General features: G+C 35.8%; 2 protein-coding genes across 2 annotated transcripts; one reads left to right on the forward strand and one right to left on the reverse strand.

Annotated features, from left to right (window-relative positions):
* Positions 1-4,988: 4,988 nt before the first annotated feature.
* LOC121728750 (thymidylate synthase) lies at positions 4,989-6,691 on the forward strand. Its single transcript, XM_042116998.1, has 5 exons — positions 4,989-5,152; positions 5,442-5,699; positions 5,806-5,926; positions 6,031-6,256; positions 6,371-6,691. The coding sequence occupies exons 1-5, from the start codon at positions 5,074-5,076 to the stop codon at positions 6,578-6,580; spliced, it is 894 nt and encodes a 297-aa protein (XP_041972932.1). The 5' UTR covers positions 4,989-5,073; the 3' UTR covers positions 6,581-6,691.
* A 2,148-nt stretch (positions 6,692-8,839) lies between these two features.
* LOC121728921 (protein ILRUN) lies at positions 8,840-11,592 on the reverse strand. The gene is made up of 5 exons (XM_042117249.1): positions 11,175-11,592; positions 10,983-11,096; positions 10,587-10,813; positions 10,355-10,464; positions 8,840-9,788 (listed from the first exon to the last, which is right to left on the reverse strand). Exons 1-5 carry the CDS (start codon positions 11,354-11,356, stop codon positions 9,759-9,761), a joined length of 663 nt encoding a protein of 220 aa, XP_041973183.1. The 5' UTR covers positions 11,357-11,592; the 3' UTR covers positions 8,840-9,758.
* Between the last annotated feature and the right edge of the window lie 11,751 nt (positions 11,593-23,343).

The raw sequence follows: 23,343 nt of genomic DNA on the forward strand, positions 1-23,343 counted from the left end.
GTGATTATATTCTCCGAAGCTATGATATTCTATTATAAAAAAAAACATCATTGCTCCGAAGTGTCTTGTTGGCCGCTATACGGATGAATAACATAAATTTATTCATCCGCTTACCGGACAGCAACAGGCCAACGAAGTGTCTAGTCGTCCGCTGGACGGATAAATATTCATAATAAGTAGGCTGCGTTTCCACCAGAGATGTGTCGCGAGGAATGTGTTTTTGAGAACCAATAAAATCGCTTCATTGACTTTCAAAAAATATCCTTGATCATTGGATAAAGTTTTATATGTGCATGTTTAACACACAGAATCAGCCGCTATAAGAAAAAAAAGGATCAAAATGTTTTATTCAAATTACCCCGGTATCAATTTATTTTCTCACTTTTTACCATTAGATTCTGGTAGACCTATAGTTCTCAAAAACTCATTCCTCGCATCATATTTTGCCAAGCCCCCCGCATAGCAATCTAACCAAACAAACGATCGGACGAGTAAGCTATCATGATTATTCATCCGATAATAATCGGACTAATAATTAAAATTTATTCATACGCTTAGTATACGCGGACAACTAGCAACCAGGCCAACGAAGTGTCTAGTCGTCCGATAAACGGATGAATAATACAAATTTATTCATCCGCTTACCAGACGACTAGCAAGTAGCAACAACCCTATGCATTCCATAGTGTGTCATTAGCAGGTATTACACGCATCAATATTATCACGATTCCGTGATAATATTGATGGTGTAAATTTATTGGCCGAATCACAGTATCACAGTACACGACGTCTTGTGAATCGCATGTCTACAAATATATACTAGTAATCTGTGATCGCATAATACCTACTATAACCCGTCAAAAAAGTCACGACATTAATAGAGTCGCCACTTGTTTCCGGTGTGGCCTCTTATGGCCACACTGTATCTAGTCACTATAAAAGATTTTGATACTTTATATTAAATACAGTTTAAAAAACACGTTGTAAATATTATGATTTATATTATGTAGTTAAGAAAATTGGAAATAATTATGATGTACCTAGTTATAGTGTGTGTTTAATTTACGACATTACAAGAAACAATCTAATCTATGTAATGCCGGCTCTCGACATAGGCGAACGCGTTGGCCAACGCGTCTGCAGACGCGTTGGCTAACGCGTTCGCCTATGTCGAGAGCCGGCATAAACTGTAAAGTATTATAATCTTTGTATACCTATGTCATAAGTCGTGTTCGTTTCGTTTTTCAATGCACATTGCGCATGCGCAAAGGTAAAAATTAGTGTCAGTGTGAGTGTCATATTCTAAAATCTGACAGAAATTGTTAGTATTTTATATAACATGACACTCAATTATGAAGTTGACAGTCAGCTGCCAAACTGCGAAAAAATGAAACGAACACGGCTATTGTCTGTCTCTGTCATAGACATAATATATACTGTCGTAAAGACCACCTGACAACTCGAAAATGCGTGACCATTTTTGATCTGTCAATGTGTGCGTGTGCTAGTGATGTATATTTTACTATCGATAGTATAGTATTTTGCTATCGATAGTTTAGTCCGTTCGAGTTATTTTACCTGAGTTTCTATAAGAAATAAATAATATGCAACTTTGATAGATTTGTATTTCAAATTAGGTATCATAAATTTTAATTGGCAAAAAAAGGTGACGATTGAAAAGTAGATACACATTTTCTTTTGGAATGATTTTTCAATCGTCGGATATGTTATGACATGAGGTTCTTATAGGGGTAAATAATTTACACTTAACAAATTATAAAGTTACTTATTTATTACTCAGGTAAAATCTATCTGGTAAATCAGCCCTTACATTGAAAGTAAACGTTGAAAGTAAACAACACACATAGTATATTATATTTTATTCTTAAATTAAATACATATTATAAAATATCATAATATTTTATTACAATTATTTTGAACCGACTTCCAAACAGGAGGAGTCTAGACGTTCGCCTGTGGATATATTTTTATGTATGTTCAACGATTACTCCGCCGTTTATGAACCGATTTTCAAATTTTTTCTTTTGCTGTACATTGTATTGTTCCGAGTAGGTATCATGTTCACAAAAGTGGTGGTCTGGTGATGGAAACAATGAGAAATCGAAGTGACTCCTTGATATTCAAATGGGAACATATGGTCCCAGAAAATGTTCAAGAACGTTCACGAAATGAAGATTGAGTACAGAATAAGGATTATTTAATACTTTTTAGTTCATATAAGTATAATCTTAAATGAACTAAAAAGCATTAATTGCTTATAATTGCTTATTTTTAATAATTGCTTCAGTAATAAGTGCAACAGTATGTCAAACTTACTGGCACAAATAAACTTGGGATAGCTCCTTTAAACAAAATAGTATTTATTCTAATTTTTCTTTAAAAATTTTCAATGAAATGTTTGCTACATATTGTTGAATTTTTTTTGGGATTCCAACCAACACGCCCAATTAATTTCAGCCATTTTCCTCTTATTAGAGGATCTTGAGGGAATCTGTAAAACAAATGATTATGATATATAAATATAAACCTTCCTCTAGTTTTAGAGTCACTCTATATTATAGTAGTTATATTATATTAGCTATATTATAATATACTATTAGTTAAAATAAGATAATATGTCCTTTTAGTCCGGCCGCACATTATCCGAATTTGTGATCACTAAAATTCGGACGCCCCGCCCCGCTCATACATTTTGACACGTCAGAAATTATTTTAGTATGATGGGTCTACAACAAAATGTATGAACAGAGTGCGTTGCGCCGGGCGTCCGAATTTTTCTGATCAGAAATTTCGGATAATGTGCGGCCGGGCTTAAGGTGATAAATATAAAGGTAAATGATTTTTATTTTAGATTTATGTTATTGTAAAATATCGATAAGCATATCGATAAATTTGATTCAAGCACTAGCGTATATGTAAGAAATTTTGATGAAAAATTTTTCTTCAAAATTTGTGTAATATAGGAACAATAGTAACTTTAGTTACGCAAAATATGAAAGTAAAAGGGAGGATTCACAATATTTTATTTGAAATAGAGAACTAAAGACCAGAATGTAGCAAAAATAAACACATCGTAGCAATTAGGACATGAAGATTAATTACGGGTGAAATGTATATTTTTCAGGATTATTCCTATGATTTACACTGCAATCACTCACAGCACAAGTTATTATTGTTATATATAATAGTATTTGTTGAAAATAACATACGATTTAAATAATAAATTGCAAATACCGAAAGGGCATAAAAACGATTGACGACTTTTGACGACCTGTCAAATAAAAGTTGTTACAATTTTCATTAGACTGCCTCTCTCTTTTCATCATGTTATAATTCCATAAAGGATTTTCTTCTCTCTCGCACTCTTTGTTGGTCTTTAGGTATATATTATGTCTATGGTCTCTGTCAAGAAAGTGAATAAATTAAAAAGTGGCAACATCGTAGTGTCAATCTTTTCAAATCAATCTAAGAAAAAAGGGATGACTAATGTCATGTTGCCAGTTGCTACTTTTTAATTTCTTCACTTTCTTGACGGACTATATAAAAATGCAATAACTCGATTAAACGGTTGAACCGATGTGGCTAATTTTAGTCTTAAAATATTCCTGGAAGTCCAGGGAAGGCTTATAAGTGACACGAAGTTCACCGGGACGTCTAGTCACTAGTGTTACATATTAGAATTTATAACACCTGTTATTATTTAAGCACCCTCTCCCTGAGAGCTGCAGAGTTACTTTGATGACCAGTGAGAGCCGAGAGAAGCTCACTCCTTTTTTATTAATGAACTACTTATTTAAGAAAATACAAAAAATAAATAAATGAAAAACAGGGTTTTGTTATTTTAATAAAATATGATCATCCAAATAATATTCTACAATGCAGCCGGAAACAGAATCATCGCCACTTTCTAGGTCCATGTAGTTACAGTAGCGGCATCACAGTGAAGAGGCACTTTCATCTTCAATAATCAGCTCTTCAATATCCTAAGGGTTACTTCCCACTCCTTGTATTTATTTTCAGTGTTTTTTTTTTCAAAATGATAGTATAAATTCTCCCAGCCATTTCGGTTATTTCGTTTAATGCTTTTTCTGCTACCTGTAAACATAAAACGTAATAATTATAATTATAATATTATATAACGCTGCATCAAAGTGTTAAAGGAGACACATACACTGTGACACGAGAATTTTGTATACATCTAAGAATTAAGATACATAATTTTACGCAAAGCACCTAAGTCAAAGTATCAATCAATGTTAGGCGCGATAAATGATAGATTTTTTTGACAGTTCATTGTTTACGTAAACATAAGGTTTATGTGAAATTGTAGTATTATTATTCCACATAATACTTACTCAGGCTACTTAAAATTGCACTTTACAATAAAATTAACATACAGAATTTATAAAACAAACGCTTAAATACCTGCTACTATGGCGATTGGGCAATCAGAATCGAAAATGTGGACGCGAGAATTTCAGTGATATTTTCGCGTTATACTATTTTTCTTCAATGAAAATCTTCAAATTTTCAGCACTCTGACACGTCTTTCACTTTAATTATTAATATTAATCATAGCAACATGTAGTTTTCACATTGTAAAACTAAATTTAAGCAAATTGAAAATCTTTGTTTTGTAAATTTTATGTCAAAGAGTATTGATACAACAAAGGGACAAATGTCAAAAGAGTGTTGCTATTGCTAAAAAAAAGTTTCGCCTCCTAGACATTCTTGACGCACTATAGAATCATGAATCATGATTAATATTGATGCGTGTAAATACAGGCTGCCTTTTGGTGTGTCTCAAAATTTTAGGTGTACCTAGTTTTTTTTTCTATCGACTGTAAAAATAGATGGTTCGTACTTGAGCAAGAGGATGAAGAATTTTGACACTGACTTTAAAATTCGGATTGGCGCCAAAAGTTTGTGCTTTTCAAGAAATTCCGTCTTTGCAATTGCCTGTTGCCAATTTCTGTGGCCAATTTGCATAAAAATTCATTCAAACTATCTAGTCCTTAAAAGCTGAGGATACACATAATATATCCAATTATTATGTCTTTATCAAATGGTTCTACTACAAAACATGAAGAATATCAATATTTGAACTTGGTAAAACAAATTATCGAAACAGGTAATTTAGCCATTTTATCCAAGCTTAATTTCTTACTGTTTGCTTTATCAAAATACTAGATGACGCCCGCAACTCCGTTGCGCTAAAACTCGTTTATCGCGCGGGAACCGTACATTTTTCCGGGATAAAAAGTATCCTATGTCCTTTCCCAGGGCTCAAAGTATCTCTGTGCCAAATTTCAGCTAAATCGGTTCAGCGGTTTGGGCGTGAAAAGGTAACAGACAGACAGACAGACACACTTTCGCATTTATAATATTAGTATGGATGATAAATATTTATAACTTTTTAGGTAGCAAAAGAGGTGATAGAACAGGTGTTGGAACCTTATCTATATTCGGGGCTATGCAGAGATACTCTTTAAGGGATAACATTTTACCATTATTGACCACAAAGAGAGTTTTTACTAGAGGCGTAATAGAAGAGCTACTTTGGATAATATCTGGTTCTACAGATAGCAAAGCCCTTGCTGGTAAAAATGTACATATTTGGGATGCTAATGGATCTAGAGCGTTTTTAGACAACCTAGGTTTTACTGAAAGATCAGAAGGTTTGTAACTCCATAGTCCACATTAACCAGATTTAAAAAAGTTCAGATAAATAATCGTTAGAGATAATAATTAAGTGAAATGTGTTCTATGTGTATATTTTTCTAGGGGATCTTGGTCCAGTTTATGGTTTTCAATGGAGACACTGTGGTGCAGAATATAAAGATGAAAAAACTAATTACGCGGGACAAGGAATTGATCAATTACAGAATGTTATAAATACTATAAAGTAAGTATAATGAGTATGCTAAGTTTTAAGGTAATTCAATCATTGTGGATTGTTATGCGACAGCTGGGTGCTGCTTGGGGATTGATGGGTTAATTTTATTTCAGAAATAACCCAGATGACCGAAGGATACTTATGTGTGCATGGAATCCACCAGATTTACCAAAAATGGCTTTGCCACCGTGCCACTGTCTCGTGCAGTTCTATGTATCTAATGGGGAGCTCTCCTGTCTTATGTATCAAAGAAGTGCAGATATGGGTTTAGGTGTACCATTTAATATAGCAAGTTACTCTCTGCTGACACATATGATTGCACATATAACTAATTTAAAGGTAGGTTTTATTGAATCAATCAATGTATATTTATTGTTTAAATTTTAATACTGACTGAAAAACTGTTTTTTTAAATCAGCACTAACTTTAAAATGTTTTCATTTATTGTTCTAGCCTGGTGAGTTTATCCACACGACAGGTGACACTCATGTTTATTTGAACCATGTAGAACCACTGAAACAACAGATGGAAAGGGAACCTCGGCCTTTCCCAACATTGAAGTTTGAACGTGAAATAAAATCAATTGATGACTTTAAATTTGAGGATTTCATAATTGAAAATTATAAACCTCATCCAAAAATCGATATGGAAATGGCTGTATAAGGCTTCAAGTACTGATAAGGTTTATCTACACAACATTTGGCTGAAAACTGTAAAAGTGGTATACTTAGGTTGGGTTGCACCAGAGGCGTGGTTAAAGTTATGGTTATAGTTAAATATGGTGTCCTTTAACTTTAACCTCAACTTTGACTGGAGAAATTGACAGATGACAGCTGGTCCAACAAGGTTGTAAATTAATGTGGGTGGGGGCGCTGCTGGTAAAGGAGAACTGTCAAAAATTGCGTTTTTGTATGATGACAGCGTTAGTTTCTTTTTTCGCCACGTGCATTTAAAACCTTGTCGAGCTCTATGGTTATGGTAAAATATGGCGTCTTGGTGGCGTCCATTTTTAACTTTAACCAAAGATTTGACATTTTGCATTGTAGTTAAAGTTATAGTTAAAGTTGTAGTTAAAGTTGGTTGGTGCAACCCAACCTTAGAAATTTTAATCATGTTGTTAATTTTTAATTAATATTCTTAAAGCTAATATTCCAACAGTATCAACATAATTAAACTATTAATTTATCATGGTTATAATAACGTTATAAACACACCGGCAAAATTAGAGGAACATAACAAAATTTTAAATTTTTTTTTAATTGTTCACTGATTTTTATATATTTATTTATTTATTTACTAATTGATTATTAAAAAAATAAATTTTATATAAATTTAGGGCATAAAAACGTGAAAAATAGAAAAAAATCAGCAAAAATCAAAAAATTAAGAAAATCTTTGAAATTTCAGTAGTAAGTTTTTAAGATAAATTCTCCATTTTTATTAAAGAAATGCCATGTTAAAAACGTGTAATGCCTTCTATGGATCTCAAGAGGGCCTGGATACGCCATTCCATGCTTGCATTTTAATTGTCAATCTTTTCCTGTGGGATATTCTCCTACTCCTCCAGTAGCGCCAACTCGATCTCCTGGACACATTTTGGAGCTGGAGTTTTAACTCGTACCGTTCACCCATTGATGTGCCACACGTCTTCAATCGGATCCACATCCGTAGACCACGCTGGCCTCTCCACCTGGGCTACGCCAGCATCGTTTAGGTAATAATGTCCGATTTTCTTACTCTATGGACGCACATAAAATTGAAATTACTACCTAAAACTATGTAAAAGGCACACCATGCAGTTCCAGGATATCGGTGCTATAGCCCTGTACTGTCAAAGTACCATCATCTATAATCATCAGCTCCATGCGGGCTCCAAATCATATGCAACTCCAAACCATTACGAAGCCTGCATCATAGGCCACTGTTTCCGGTAAGTTTGATGGCATGTAGCTTTCCTTCTGATTTATCCACATTCTTTATCGCCTGTCAATACAATGTACATAGAATTTGCTCCCATCACTGTACAGCACAAGATTTCACTCACTTGTCTAATTTTGATGTTCACGCGCAAATCTTAGCCTGGCTCTTCGGTGTCCTGTCTCAAGTTTTGGTGCCCTTGCTGGCACTTTTGAGTTTAATTTAACTTTTTCGAGTCTTCTTCTTACTGTACAATCACTTACACGTTCATCTTGGACCTGTTCCGACAGATTTCGTGTCTGCATAGCAGTTTGAGGTCGATTTCTTAAGTTTTGTTTCCTTACAAAATGGTCATCCTGAACCATTGTCACCCGATATCTGCCTTGTTCTCGTCTCCGAACGTAAGATCCAGTCTCTCTGAAGCGTTGAAAGTTACGATGAACCACGGAAGCCGACACACCTAAGGCCTGACTGACCGAACGGTAGGTGTGACCTTTCTCTATCGTGGTTACAGCTCTAGCTGTCGCAGATTCTGGGAAATCACTAATTTTGTATCTAAGCAATGTGTTCTTCCAAAAACCAAACAATCAAATGAGCTGAGCATACCTTACACCCCGCTAAAACGAAACGAAAACATTCTTATCAGGAACACTTACAACGTCAATAATCGAAAAACACTTATTAGGGCATAATTGCTATAAAAACCTGTCAACTTGCCAGTTTTGTTCAATATTTTATTTCTTGAATGAGCTTAGAAGCTATAAAAAAGGCTTTTAGACAGCCCGACCCACTTGAGTTCAAGTTTTGGCCCTTTTTACCTATGTTCCGCTAATTTTGCCAGTGTGTGTATTATACATTTTTTTTGCTATATAATAATAATAATTATTATTATTATTATATAGCAAAAATTTAAATTAGGGACATAGAAAGATTGAATTCCACTTCTGCAGTTATCGCCCATATAAAGAAAATATAATTGATCATATTCTGATTAAAAACATTAAAAATCGTATAAAACTTTATTATAAGTAAATAAATTCATTACAATATTTTCTCGTCATCATGGCAAATATGACGTATGAGTGTTGCTAATATAAATGTAAAGAAAATATCTTTCTATACATCTCATATTTTAACAATAATTAACAGTTTTATTATTACCAATATAATTCTGTTTTTATTCTACCCTTATACCATATTTGTACATTGTCTCAAGAGAAGAATGGTGAGCAAAGCCTTCAAGTAATAAGTTAAAATTACACTGATTTAGAACAACACAATGTATCATTTGGATACATCTCAGCAGTATTATCATGTCAAAAATTGACAAACATACACTACAAAAAATAATAATAGTAATTTTATTACATTTATATATTATGTAGATCATGGATTTTTTTTGCTACTTCATATGTAGGTACATATATATACCAAAAACTGTTAATCCTTTTGTAACCTCCATTATTATGACAAAATTAAAATGAATATTTTTTTTAAAATAAGTAACAATAGCAAGGCCTCTTATCCATCTCTGTTAAATTGTTTCTTTCTTTACAGTTATTGTTACAATATGTTTAATAAAAACCAATACTTAGTAAATTTCTAAAAAATGATCTTTTGTTTTACTAAATTCATAACAGTAAATTAATTCATTACAAAATAAATTTAATAATATAAACAAAAAAAAATGCTATGCACACTAAAGAACTTTTCAGAATTGAAAAGAATTGTGCAGAAAGTTGGGATTTAAAAATATGAATAAAAGTTTGAATTAAATTGTTTCACAGTTGTTATGTGTTTTGACAGGAGCTATGCAACAGTTGTTGATGTTTAATGGCAATGAAAAGTGGTAGTGAATACTCAATCTCCTGTCACCCAAGAACTGGGCGTGACTATGTAAATGAATTATGTATCTTACAAAATGTCAACACATCTGATCATCTTGTGATGGCATCTGAAATAACAATACACAATATTACTAAATAGGTATTTCTCAGAACTTGGTTTGTGGACTTGCTTTTTGAAACCATATCCCATATTCTTTACCTGAACTTAACTTATGTTAGAAAAAAATAAAAGTATCTCCATATTAATTCATCTCAATTGTTTCAGTGGATGAGGCGTAAAGAGATAATAAGACAGAAAAACTATTGCATCTCCAATAGATTTTTTGTAATTATGTAATTATATTAATTACTAGATGACACCCAGAACTCCTTTGCACCAAACTTCGTTTATCGCGCGGGAACCATAAATTTATATGTTTCCGATAAAAAGTATCCTTTGTTCTTTCCCGAGACTGAAAGTATTCCTATACCAAATTTTAACATAATCAGTTCAGTGGTTTGGGCGTGAGTAGGTACTGACAGACACACTTTCTCATTTATAACATTATACCCCAGAACAGATAGCCTATGCTCAATAAAGTGGCCCATTAGTCCTAGAAGTTTAACCTTCATTTAAAATTACAGTAAAAGATTATCATTATTAGACAAAAGGGAGAAAAAGTGAAAAACTTACTTGGGACACTGAGTCTTCCAAAGGGCTGCTGGGTACAGGCAGAGCAGCAAGTTGCTGCGCTAGAGCCATAGTTTCCTCCGATTCAACATTTACTTCTACCCAAAGTGGATCTAAAATATACAAATCATAATATTATTATATTTTTTTAACTCAAAATAGCTGCATAAATCACAAAAAATAGTAATTCTCATATACAGTAATTCCAAGGAAGCTTTATTTTACTTCTAAATACCTCCAACTTGTTCCCCTTTGTCTGTCACTAAATGGAAGAAGCCTCTGTGGGTCCCAGGTGCACTGGGTGACCGAAGATTCATAGTCACATTAGTTGTATGCCCTGGTGGTAGTGGAGGTACATATACCGGAGTCGCATCAAATGACTCCCCACCAGTTTGGACTATCCTACAACTCCCAGGCCAAGCTTCAGTCCCTGTATTGGCTATACTCCAATGCTGTTGGAAACTGTAATACAAATTGTTATTTATTTTAACATAACATGATCCTGGTAACAATGTAAGTCGGATTTTAACCCATTAATCCCCAAGCGGCACCCGGCTGTTGCATATCAATTGAAAATCTAACAAGTCTATGATTCCCACCATCGAGGTATTACAGTCAAATATATTCTTACCATGTTAATGGACCTACTGCCGATTCCAGGCTTTGAGCAGCTTTCAGTGACATAGAAGGAAGTTTAGGTGGTACACTATAATCTAGATAACAACAGATTGCAGCTTGTAAATTCCTGAAAATGATACATTTGGTGGTCAGTTATTATGGAAATTATGATGTTGATAGCGAATATTTTACACAAAATATTTACCAATTACTCATGTCTAGGAAAAAACTTGCAGTGTTATGGTTTAAACTAGGTCCTAGCAGTCTTTGCATTTGGCTTACGAGCTCATCTCTATCAGTAGTGTTCATACAACTAAATTGTAAGAGAAGACTTTGATCTATGTCACCTACGCTAGGGGCTACGACGGATATATCTTCGTCGTCCATGGTGTTAAAAAATGTAAATAGTAATTAAAGGCACTCAAAATCCCTATTCTTTTAGAAATGACATTCCCTTTGTTTATATGCGTCAGCTGACTTAATGGACTTATTTTATCTCAATATTAGTAATAAAATTTTTACATGTAGATAAAGGATTTAAATGTGATTTTAATTATATGCCTAACTGAAAGATTTTGAGTAATAAGCACGATTTCACAATATTATTACAAAAGTCGATGTTTACGAACGATTATTTTTGTGGAATAGTACTTGAATGTCAATTGTCAAATCTAACAGAAATGTCAACTGTCAAGACCTCAGTCAAGTCTGTGGTCAAGATACACTTCATGCTTGCCTAGCGCGCACCACGACTATAGATAGAGTGCGTTTCATATATTATGTCTATGGTTTCATCATGGTTTCATCCATAGACATAATATATTATATTATGTCTATGGTTTCATCGAATAGTTCCTTTGCCGTCATATTGGCATTACTGTCTGTCAATAACGTAAACATGGCAGATATGCTCTGCGAGTATTCATAAGTTTTACTGTGATTTCGTCAGAAAATCATGCCGAAAACATTAAAGAGTGATGAAAGAATGATGGTGTTAAGAGTGAAAGTGTTTTGTGAACGTAAAAAACGTAACGGGGGCCCAATAACTGTGAATAACTCAGGTTGCCGCCATTTCAGCTTAGTGAAATAGGGTTACCAGCATCAGTTTAATCACCCTGAAATACAGTAAAACTTATGAATACTCGCAGAGCGTGTCTACCGTGTTTATGTTATTAACAGACAGGAATGCCAACATGATGACAAAGGAGCTATTTGATTAAACGCACTTCTAGTGACGAAAACTACATACATGCGTCATGCGAACGAAGTCGCGGGTAAAAGATAATACTTACTTATAGCCCGTCAAAAAAGTCACGACATTAATAGAGTCGCCACTTGTTTCCGGTGTGGCCTCTTATGGCCACACTGTATCCAGTCACTATAAAAGATTTTGATACTTTATATTAAATATAGTACAATACAGTGTAAATATTATTATTATTATATATATATATATATATATATATATATATATATATATATATATATATATATATATATATATATATATATATATATATATATGTATATATATATATATTTAAATCGCCGAAGACTTGTTGCGTCTTTTCAAAGTCGAACCCTATGGCGTCTACCATTCCCAATGACTTTTTAATTGTTATTCGTGCGAATATAGTTACATTGCTGTCATGTGAATTCTATTGTCGACGAGAAATTTTGTTTACGTACGAAAATTAGATATTCAATTTCAAATAATTCTCGCTGGTTTTTTGCTTCCGTTCTCGATGGAAATCATGTGACACATTGTATATTTTTGTATTCGTTCCATGCATTTAATCGTTTTTCCTACATCCATTTAAATGTATGGTTATATTGATACCGTATATTGTACTATATTAATTCCATGCATTCTACTAATTAAATGACTCCTTACTATATTTGAGATTATATCGGTACCGTATATTATTTTTTTATGTACGCCATAAACTGTTGAGTTTGTTGCTTCCTCCTAACCTTATATGTTATATCGATACATACATAGGTACCTATATAATAGATCCCAATAAATTCATTGCGTGATGTGGTCTCTGTCTACCCCAATGAGGGACAGGAGTGACGATATGTATGTATAAATAGAGAATCATCCCTCTTTATGAAGTCGATTAAAATGAAATACTTATTTCTATAACTTGGAGTACATAACAGACATTAAAAACAAGTTATCCCTATATTACATAGATTAATTAAATTTTAAATTATAATTAGGTAAGTCCGCTAGGCTAACTAAAAAATATTAAGAATAATTATGATAGATATGATCATTTTATTTATGTGAGCGTGTTTCTTCTGAACTTAAGTATGAACACAAAATAAAACAATTGTTTCGGTAGTAGGTATTTTTAAGTTTTATTGTTTAAAATCAAGTAGGTACAATAATAAACCCATAGTCATAATAATCAAAGTGTCGGACAAATCAAATACACCGAAATAGGAACATAAAAGTAATTTAAGAAATTAACAATTTTAAGAACGACCAGTTGAGAGGCTAATTTACTGTGACATTGACTATAGTTAACTTGTGTATGTAAGCAATACTAGTTTTCAATCGTGGCTCTGCCCACGTGACAAGTTGATAAAATTTAACAAATTGAAATTCGTTATTAGCCGTTTAGGCGTTAAAAAAATAAAACAAAAATGCTTAGAAAAATATTAACCTGAAGAATCACATATCAGACATACCTATCAGTACAAAGTCTCAAAAAAGGCCCTTTAGGCGTCGAAAGGAAAAATAAAAACGTTTTAAAAATTATTAACGTACCTATCAAAAATAAGATAAAACAGTCCAAAATCTCAAAAAATTACACAACTACACAAAAATTACACAACAATATATATACTTTGTTTGTAAATTTAAATTATGGTTATTATCTATAATAGTACCTATTATTTCTGTTTATTTGTTTTGTACAAAAAGAGGACGGTATTTGATTATAATACAAGTTCACAATAATAATAAATTTTTTCGTAAGTAGTTGGTTAACGCGCGCGCGTAAGCAAACACGACGCGACGTTGCGTTCTGTGCTGTGATAGTCATAGTCAATCATGGTTGTCGTGATTGATGTAGATCGTTTCGATCGTTTTTTGTATTGTTTATTGTATCTTCTTCTTCCTAGTCGTATCCTCATGGCTGAGGGACGTGACCACCAAAATTTGCTTTTTGGGATAGGGCTCTCCACTTGTCTCTATTTTTGGCCTGATGAAATGCCTCCTGGAACGTGCAGTCAGCAGCCTTGACAATCGCGTTTGTCCATCGTGTAGCCACTCTGCCTCTGCCTCTTTTCCCCTCTAATTGCCCAGCTAGTATGAGACTCTCAAGATTATTAGGCTCCCGGCGGGCTATGTGGCCAAAAAAGGCAAGTGATCGTTGTAGACAAAGCGTGGACAGGCGGGTGGTAATTTTGAGTTGCTGAAGTATAGACGTGTTGGTCCGGTGTGCGGTCCAAGGGATGCCGAGCATTTTACGCCAGCACCACATTTCAAAAGCGTCAATCTTAGCTCGAGTACGTGCTTTTAGTGTCCATGTCTCGGAGGCATATAAAAATATTGAAACGATTAGGGAACGCATTAGTGTTATTTTTGTGCTACGATAGATGTTCTTATTCTTCCATATCTTTTCTAAGCGCCCAACCGCAGATTTAGCAATCTGAGCCCGTCGGACAACCTCCCTCTCGCAGTTACCATTGTTGCTAATCAACGATCCCAGGTAGACAAACTCCTCTACGGGTTGGAGATCTTGTAGTAAGGATGTCTTTTGTATTTGGTTCAGCTTATCGACGTACATCAGTTTGGTTTTATTGCGATTGATTTGGAGGCCAAAGTCTCGACTAATCTTTTCGAGCCGCGCTAGAAGTTCAGCAAGTTTCACTTCGCAAGTACTTATAAGCGTGGTGTCGTCAGCGAACCTTAGGTTGTTGAGAAGGTATCCGTTAATTTTAATACCATCCTCCCAATCTTCCAACACTCGACGCATTATATATTCGCCTACGAGGTTGAACAGCTGTGGAGAGAGGATGCAACCCTGTCTGACACCACGCTCTGTAGCAAACGGCTCTGACAGATTATTGTCTAATCGCACCCTTGATCGACCTTCCAGATAGAGGTTTTGTACCAAAAATATGAGATGATCGGGGACGCCCAACTCTCTCATCACCTCCAGCATTTTGGACCAGACGATACAGTCAAAGGCCTTAGCGTAATTCATAAAACAGAGTACTATTGGGACATTGAATTCTCTGCTCTTTTCTATCAGCTGACGGATGTTTAGGATTTGTTCTCGGGTACCCCTGCCCTTTACGAATCCCGTCTGCTCTTTGGATATCTGTCTAGTTATATAGTGTGCCAATCTGTTGTTTATAACATGGAGAAGAATCTTACTGGCGTGTGAAATTAGTGAGATGGTCCGATAATTTCCACACTTTTTAGTCGACCCTTTCTTATGTAGTGGTATCACGAGAGATTCTGTCCAATCGTCTGGCCACTGTCCTGTTCTCCATACTTTAAGACATATTGAATGCATTACTCTGATTCCACACTTACCCAAGCTCTTAAGCACTTGTGCCTGTATACCATCTCCACCGCAAGCTTTTGTTTTTAGCTTATTTATAGCTGCTTCTACTTCATGGAGAACGATGTCGGGTTCTTTATCTGTAAAATCTAATCTAGTGTCAGGTTCATCAGCGTCATATTTGTACAGGTCTTGGCAGTAGTTCCTCCATCTTGTCATCACTTGGTTCTTGTCTAAAATCAGGTTACCCTTTTCATCTTCTATGTTCCAAGATTTTGATTTTCGTTCCCGTGTGAGAATTTTTACCTTTTGGAACATGTCTCTTGGATGTAGGGTATCAGAGTGTGTTTGTATATCTCTACATATAGAATTGATATATGCATTCTTGTCATGTCTACAGAGACGCTGTACTAGTGAGTCAAGTTCAGAGTATCGCTGTTGTTCTTCCTTTGAACGAATTCCTCCAGTCTTTAGAGCCTTTCTTTGTGCGATTGCCTCCCAAGTGGTCATCCACTCAGATCTAGGGTGTTTTACTTTCCGTCCATTTGTGATTGTTCTAGTTGTCTCTTCTAATGCGGCCTTAAGCTGATTCCATGATGTATTGGCTGAGTCAAATGGGCAATACGTTTCACTGTCCAGTCGAGTTTGTAGTGTGTCCTCAAAAGCTTTCGCTTCTTGTGTTAGAAGAATATTTTTGGATGGTGGAGGCTTTGAAACTACTTTGAGGCGGACTCTGTATTGAGCTATTAACAGCTGATGGTCGCTGCCACAATCTGCACCCGGAAAAGTCTTTGAGAGAGTTATGCACGACTTCCATCTGCTGCTGATTAATATGAAGTCAATCTGATTTTTATGACCTGTTGGCGATCGCCATGTCCATAAGCGTCTTGGATGTTGTTTATATGCCGTGTTAGTTACGAATAGTCCTTTTTCAATGCAAAACTCTAACAACATCTCACCTCGACTGTTGCGGGCTCCTAAGCCGTATTCCCCAATAACATTCTTTAGGTGTTGATCATTATCAGTGTGCCCTATCTTAGCATTAAAGTCTCCCAGGATGATAGTACATTCCTTCTTTGGTAACGCTTTGCAGGTTAATTCTAGCTCGTGGTAAAATTCCTCCATCTCTTCTTCGGTGGCTGCAGTGGTCGGCGCATAGACCTGTACAAAGTTAATTGGGTGTGGATGGGCTGAAATTTTTAAGGATATAATTCTATTGTTGATGGTATTATACCCCAATACCTTGTCTCGTAGCCAGCTAGCAACTATGAAGCCCACACCACTAAAACTATTGTCTTGCCTGTCAGAGTAGATTACCATATTTCCTTCAGGTGTGATGTGGTATCCGTTATCTTTGACATGGGTCTCACTCAATCCTAGTATAGCCAGATTATAGCGCTCCATCTCCGCTTCAACAACTTCGATTTTTCCTGGCCTTAAAAGTCCACGGACATTCCAGGTTCCTATTGTTATTGCCCTTCCCTTGGGTGTTAGTTTGCTAGAGTAAGATGTTATGTTTCCAACTGCAGCCGGTAGCCAATTTCACACCAGTCGGCCCGGCACCAAGCTGGCGCCGAGCGTTAGTCGGGTCGCATGACATCATATTATCTCTGGTGGCGTTCTTAATCATGGTGGTTTTCTTGGGATTATAGTCGCGGTAGTTTCCCGTTGCTTTCCGCGCTAGACTTTTTGGGGGTATTTAGTCCTCAAGGCCACTACTTCCTAGGAGTCAGGTTATCATATCCGCCGCCTGAGACTCGGCGTTGTTACTCGTTTAGCACCACCCGGGGGACACGTGTAGGGTAGTAAAAGGTAATTCCTACGGACGCGAGTAACCACCGCCCCCGTTTATTTTATCAAGTTTGATTAATTTTAAACATTGATTTGATTTGTAATCTAATTTTAATTGCCTGAAATGTAAAATCAGCGATATGCGATCAGTAGTTGGGAAAGGGTCCGGTGGCTTTAACACAGGTTATACTCTAACCTAGCTAAGCTGCCGGTTGCGATCTTAACATTCTAATATAAAAAACCATTCAAAATAAAATAATTTGCATGTTGTAATTGTCTAGATTAAGGTTTTTATGTTATCGAGCTGAATAAAAGTACATTATTATTATTATAAGTATGCCATCACAGTTACTATAAATCTTGTCAAGGGTGTCGATTTATGAATGAACAAAGTCAAGATTTAAAAAAAATCTCAGAACACTGTACAGTGTACAGCCTAGCCCATGACCCGGTAACCACTTGACGTTGAGTTTCGATGCACTTTGGGCTATTTTCTCATTACCGTGGCTTTCTAATAGCGAAAGAATTATTTAAAAGTCTCGTAACTCGTAAGTTAAATAGTAATAAGCAAACGATTAAATATTTCGTCTCTACAATATTAGTAAGTATAGATATTTAAAAATACATTAGTCCCAACCCAATTCGCAGTCTAAACTCAGTCACTGATGGGCTTTTGTTTAAAATATACAATAGGTAAGTACTTATCAAAGAAAATCATATACGTAGGTATGTAGGTAGGGACATAGTAGTTAATACAATCGATCCAAAATACTTTTAGACAGGTAAGTATATAAACAGTTCAACAACAAACAGGACACTGGACGTCAGGATAATGATCGTAAATTGCATATTTATTTGTAAATAAATATGCTGCACCAGAAAAATGAAGATTTATAAAGCGATTTTATGTTCTTTCGTTTCATAGGTAGAACAAAATTATTTGTAATAATATTGATATTATTCTTGGTCGTTGCACCACAATTAAAACATTTTTTTTGTATTACAAAATGGGTCGACGGCCAAGGCCATTTTATTTTGTCTTTAAAATAGTTTTTAAAATCACTTCTTTAAAAAAAAAAACGATCTACATCAATCACGACAACCATTGACACGACAATCTAACACTGAAAGAATTTTTCAAATCGGACCAGTAGTTCCTGAGATAAGCGCGTTCAAATAAGCCCTTTCAAATAATTTCCCTCCGTTTTTTCCACATTTTCCTCTATTTCTTCGCTTCTATTATTCTTAGCGTGATAAAATATTGCTTATAGCCTTCCTCGATAAATGGGCTATCTAACACTGAAAGATAGCCCCTACGCTGTGTAGGCCCCCGCGCTGGGCCTACACAGCGTAGGGGGGCGTCCCCCGGGTGGCGGATGGGGGGAAGGTCGGTAGCACAGCCTAGCTAGCTACACGGCTAAATCCGATGGATTCGCTGACCAACGTAGGATGTGGTCCTCCGGCATTTTGGGGGTTGTGCGGCGGGTTAACACCCCTCCCACGTAAAAAATCTATAAGTTACGGAACTAACACAAGATGCAAAACGATCTGATCCCAAACTCGACGACAAAAGGCAAGGTATTATGGACCTCCGATTAGCTTCGTGGAATGTTAGAAGTTTATTTAGGCTAGGTGCAATGTATCAAGTATCCAGAGAGCTGCAAAGATACAAAATAGGTGTCGCAGCATTGCAAGAAGTAAGGTGGCCGGGACAGGGTGAATGCACGCTAGAAGATGGCAGCGTTCTGTTTTTCAGTGGTGCAGCTGGTAATCATGTAAATGGCACGGGCTTCATCGTACAGAAAAAACTTCTGGGTAGTGTCATAAAGTTCGAAGGAATATCTGATAGAATAAGTATATTAAGAGTTAAAAGTAGGTTCTGCAACATAACAATATTGAATGCATATGCACCAACAGAAGTAAGTGATGATCAGAGTAAAGACGACTTTTACGAAGAAATGGAACGCATTAACGACCTCATGCCTGAGTACGATGCAAAAATAATAGTTGGCGACTTTAATGCTAAAATAGGAAAGGAGGATGCATTCGTCCCTACAATCGGAAAATACAGCAAACATATTCAATCTAATGACAATGGAGTACGTCTAATAAGCTTCGCGACATCTAAGTCCATGGTTGTAAAAAGTACAATGTTTCCCCACAAGGAAATACATAAAGGCACCTGGAAGTCACCCGATGGAGTTACTGTTAACCAAATTGATCACGTACTCATTGATAACAGGCATAAGAAATACATAGAAGACGTTAGGACTTTTCGAGGTGCGGACTGCGACAGTGATCATTATATGTTAGGTGTTAAATTAAAAGCTAAAATTAAAATAGTAAGAAATAAAAAACAGAAAAATCCGGATGACATTAATGTAGAAAATCTCAAAGTAGAGAAAATCAGAAACGAGTTTCAAGTGCAATTAAATAATAGATTCAAAGAACTAGAAAATGAAGAGAGCGTAGATGAGACGTGGAATACGATAGAAAATACAGTAAAAGAAATTGGAATAAGTGTATTAGGAAAAAAGAAAAATAAGGGAAGGACTAAGTGGCTAACGGAAGAATGTAAAGCTATGATAGAGGATAGAAGAAAACTAAAAATTTTAGCTGAGAAGGACGAAAATTTTAAAGCAATTTATTTAGAGAAAAGAAAGGAAACAAAAAGAATGTTAAGGTTCGCTAAAAGACAACACATGGAAAATATGGTACAGAATATGGAAAACCTAATAAAGGCCAACGAGTCTAGGAAATTTTATAAGGAAGTTAAGTCAGTTAAAAAGGGATATCAAGCAACAACAAACTTAATGGAAGATGAAAGTGGAAATTTAATAACTGCAGAGAATGAAATCCAAGATACATGGAGAGATTATTTCAAGCGGCTTTTAAATTGTGCTGTCCCGGACCAACATATACAGGAGAGTGATGCCCTTAATATGTCAGATATACCACCACTCCAATTTGATGAAGTGAAGCAAGCAATCTCCAAACTAAAAAATAACAAGTCACCAGGTATTGACAACATCCCCTCTGAGATCTGGAAATGTGGTGGTGAGATGTTACAGTTAAGGATATATGACCTACTAAGTAAAATCTGGAATAATGAAGTTCTACCTACTAAATGGAACACTGCCATTATCTGCCCCATACTTAAGAAAGGTTCGAGGAAGAAATGTGCAAATTACCGAGGAATTGCACTATTGCCAACAGCATACAAGATCCTTTCGTACGTGCTCCTAAAGCGATTAGAACCATATGCTGAGAATCTGTTAGGGGACTATCAATGCGGATTTAGGCGAAACCGTAGTACAGTAGATCAGATCTTTCTACTTAAGCAGTTGATGGAGAAAAAATGGGAATATGCACAGAACATCCATGTGCTATTTGTGGATTTTGCTAAGGCATATGATAGTATAGATCGTGCTTCCCTATACACGATATTAAGGAATTTCCAAATCCCTGAGAAACTTATTAACTTGATCAAGACAGCTACGAGTAAGAGTAATGCGGTGGTACGGGTAGACAGGTCATATACGAGTTTATTTAACATAGAGACTGGACTAAAACAGGGGGATGCTCTCTCACCAATGTTATTTAACCTAGCGCTAGAATACATAATAAGGAAAGTAACAGACCTTGACAGGGGCGTCCAGCTTAATGGAAAACATCAAGTAATAGGCTATGCAGATGATCTGGCTCTCATGAGTGAGAAAAAGTCTGATGTCGTGGATATGGTAAGGACCCTTGAGAAGGAAGCCAATAAAGTCGGACTTAAAATCAATCATGGGAAAACTGAATACTTGCACATGCGGAGATACAAAGACAAACGACGACCACCTGAAGATCTTTTAGTAGATAACATCTTAAACACAGGAACAGCTAAGTTTAAGTACCTAGGTTGCACTATAACCGACACAAATTCTAGAGTAGATGAGATCGACATCCGAATCCAAAGTGCTCTTCGGTGTAGTGCGGCACTCCATAGAATTTTAGTGTCCAAGATCCTAAGTAGAGGTACGAAGATACGAATATATAAAACTGTAATTCGACCTATACTCTTATACGGCAGTGAAACTTGGACCCTAACTCAAAAGGAGGAAACAAAGCTGTTAGTAGCTGAGAGAAAAATACTGCGCAAGATTCTCGGGCCGACGAGGGATGAAGATGGCAGTTGGAGGCCACGGAAAAACCTAGAGATTGAAAAACTCGTGGCAACGCCCAATATTATCGGGGAATACAAATCTCACCGAATCCGCTGGCTCGGTCACGTAGAAAGAATGAATGATGACCGAGCGGCTAAAAAAGCGTATGTGGGGCAAATGACTGGCAAACGACCGGTAGGCCGTCCCAGATACCGCTGGAGGGATGAGGTAGAAAAGGACCTGAAGGCGTTACGAGCCGGATCATGGCAAGATGTCGCACAGGATCGAAATAAATGGCGTGTGCTTGTGTCAGAGGCCAAGACTCAATTTGGGTCGCTGCGCCGCAGTAAGTAAGTAAGTAAGTAAGTAACACTGAAAGAATTTTTCAAATCGGACTAGTAGTTCCTGAGATTAACGCGTTCAAACAAACAAACAACCTCTCCTGCTTTATAATATTGAAGTGTAGATAACATTTTTACTACTTTTCTTACTATTCTACTACTATTTTTCGAAAATGTGTCAAATAACTACCTAATTGTAATATCGACATTGCATCGATTCGATATATTTGTTCCTGTTTTCCTGTAATACAGTTACAGTTTTAATTATTATTCTGAATGATCGTCATTATGTTTTTAGGGCTATTCAGGAAAAAGACGTTCAAGAAAATGAGGAATTCACTAAATTCGTTTATAATTAAGTATTGATATAAAGAAAATTATTAAGAACTTAGAAATGTTGCGGGCCTTTATAACTTGGTATAAAAAAAGTAGTGAAAAACAGACAAATGTTGGCACAGTCGAGAAATGTAAATGACGTCTTATTTGGAAATTTTTGTAGAACGTATTTCAAAGAGAGAGAGAGAGCATAAAACGAAGACCTCTATCCACACCAAAGCACTGCGATCAAATAAAGTGAGCCAGCAGATTTTATCGCAAAATAGGTTTCAACCCGTCACGTTGTGTATATCGGCAAGGCATTCAAAACAAAGAATGCGCAGGACAATGACGCGAATTTTATGAACATTTTAAAAATATAATTTTTAGTTATTTAATGTAAGTTGATGTGTTATTTGTTGGTATCGGATTCTTCTCTTCTTTATCTTCAAATTAACATTAAATTTTTAATCCTTTCTAGCTCATTTTTTTTTATAAATAATAAATTGTAAGCGGCAGTATCGAAACGACACGCAAAAATTTCATAATTTGGTACTTTTTTTTATAATAACTTTTGAAATATTAACTCTACTTTCAAATAGTTTTAGCAGCATTTTTGTAAGTTAATTAGACATTGAAATGTGTAATGTTACATCAAATTTACGAAGGCGTTGTGAACCCAACTTTGAAGACATGAATTTAGTCTCTCTCAAATATTCGCCCCACTACACAATATTTATACCACAAGCGTCATTACGTCCGCGCTGGCCGGCAAAAAATATAAACAAAAACATGCCCTTGCATGTCGCGTGCGAACTCCGCCCCCTCGCCTCTGTCACCCCCGCGTCTCCTCTGGGACGATGTCGTTTTGTGGGACGTAATTAAATCACACATTAGAATTGATAAAAACTTTATTATATACAGGAATCCACATTATCGGCGTGTTATACGTAAACAAAGTATCGAATATACGCCACCGATATACGGCGCACAGTAGCGACCTCCAAAATTCGCGCGCCAAATGACGGAACTAAGAAATACGCCGAAAAGCACTCCGGTGACAAAACAACGTCCATGCCAATATTTCACCCAGCCATTGTACTAACCTTAACACTACTTCTGGCTGAATTTGAGAGATGGTCAATCTTGCGTCCGTATACAGGATGCAACAAGTCAGTCGGACGCAATATCATCGGCAAAAACCGCCATGTAGGACGCAATATCAACTCCGGGGTGGAAATATATATATATAT

Source organism: Aricia agestis, chromosome 7 (assembly GCF_905147365.1).
Source record: "Aricia agestis chromosome 7, ilAriAges1.1, whole genome shotgun sequence".
Lineage (NCBI taxonomy): Eukaryota > Metazoa > Arthropoda > Insecta > Lepidoptera > Lycaenidae > Aricia > Aricia agestis.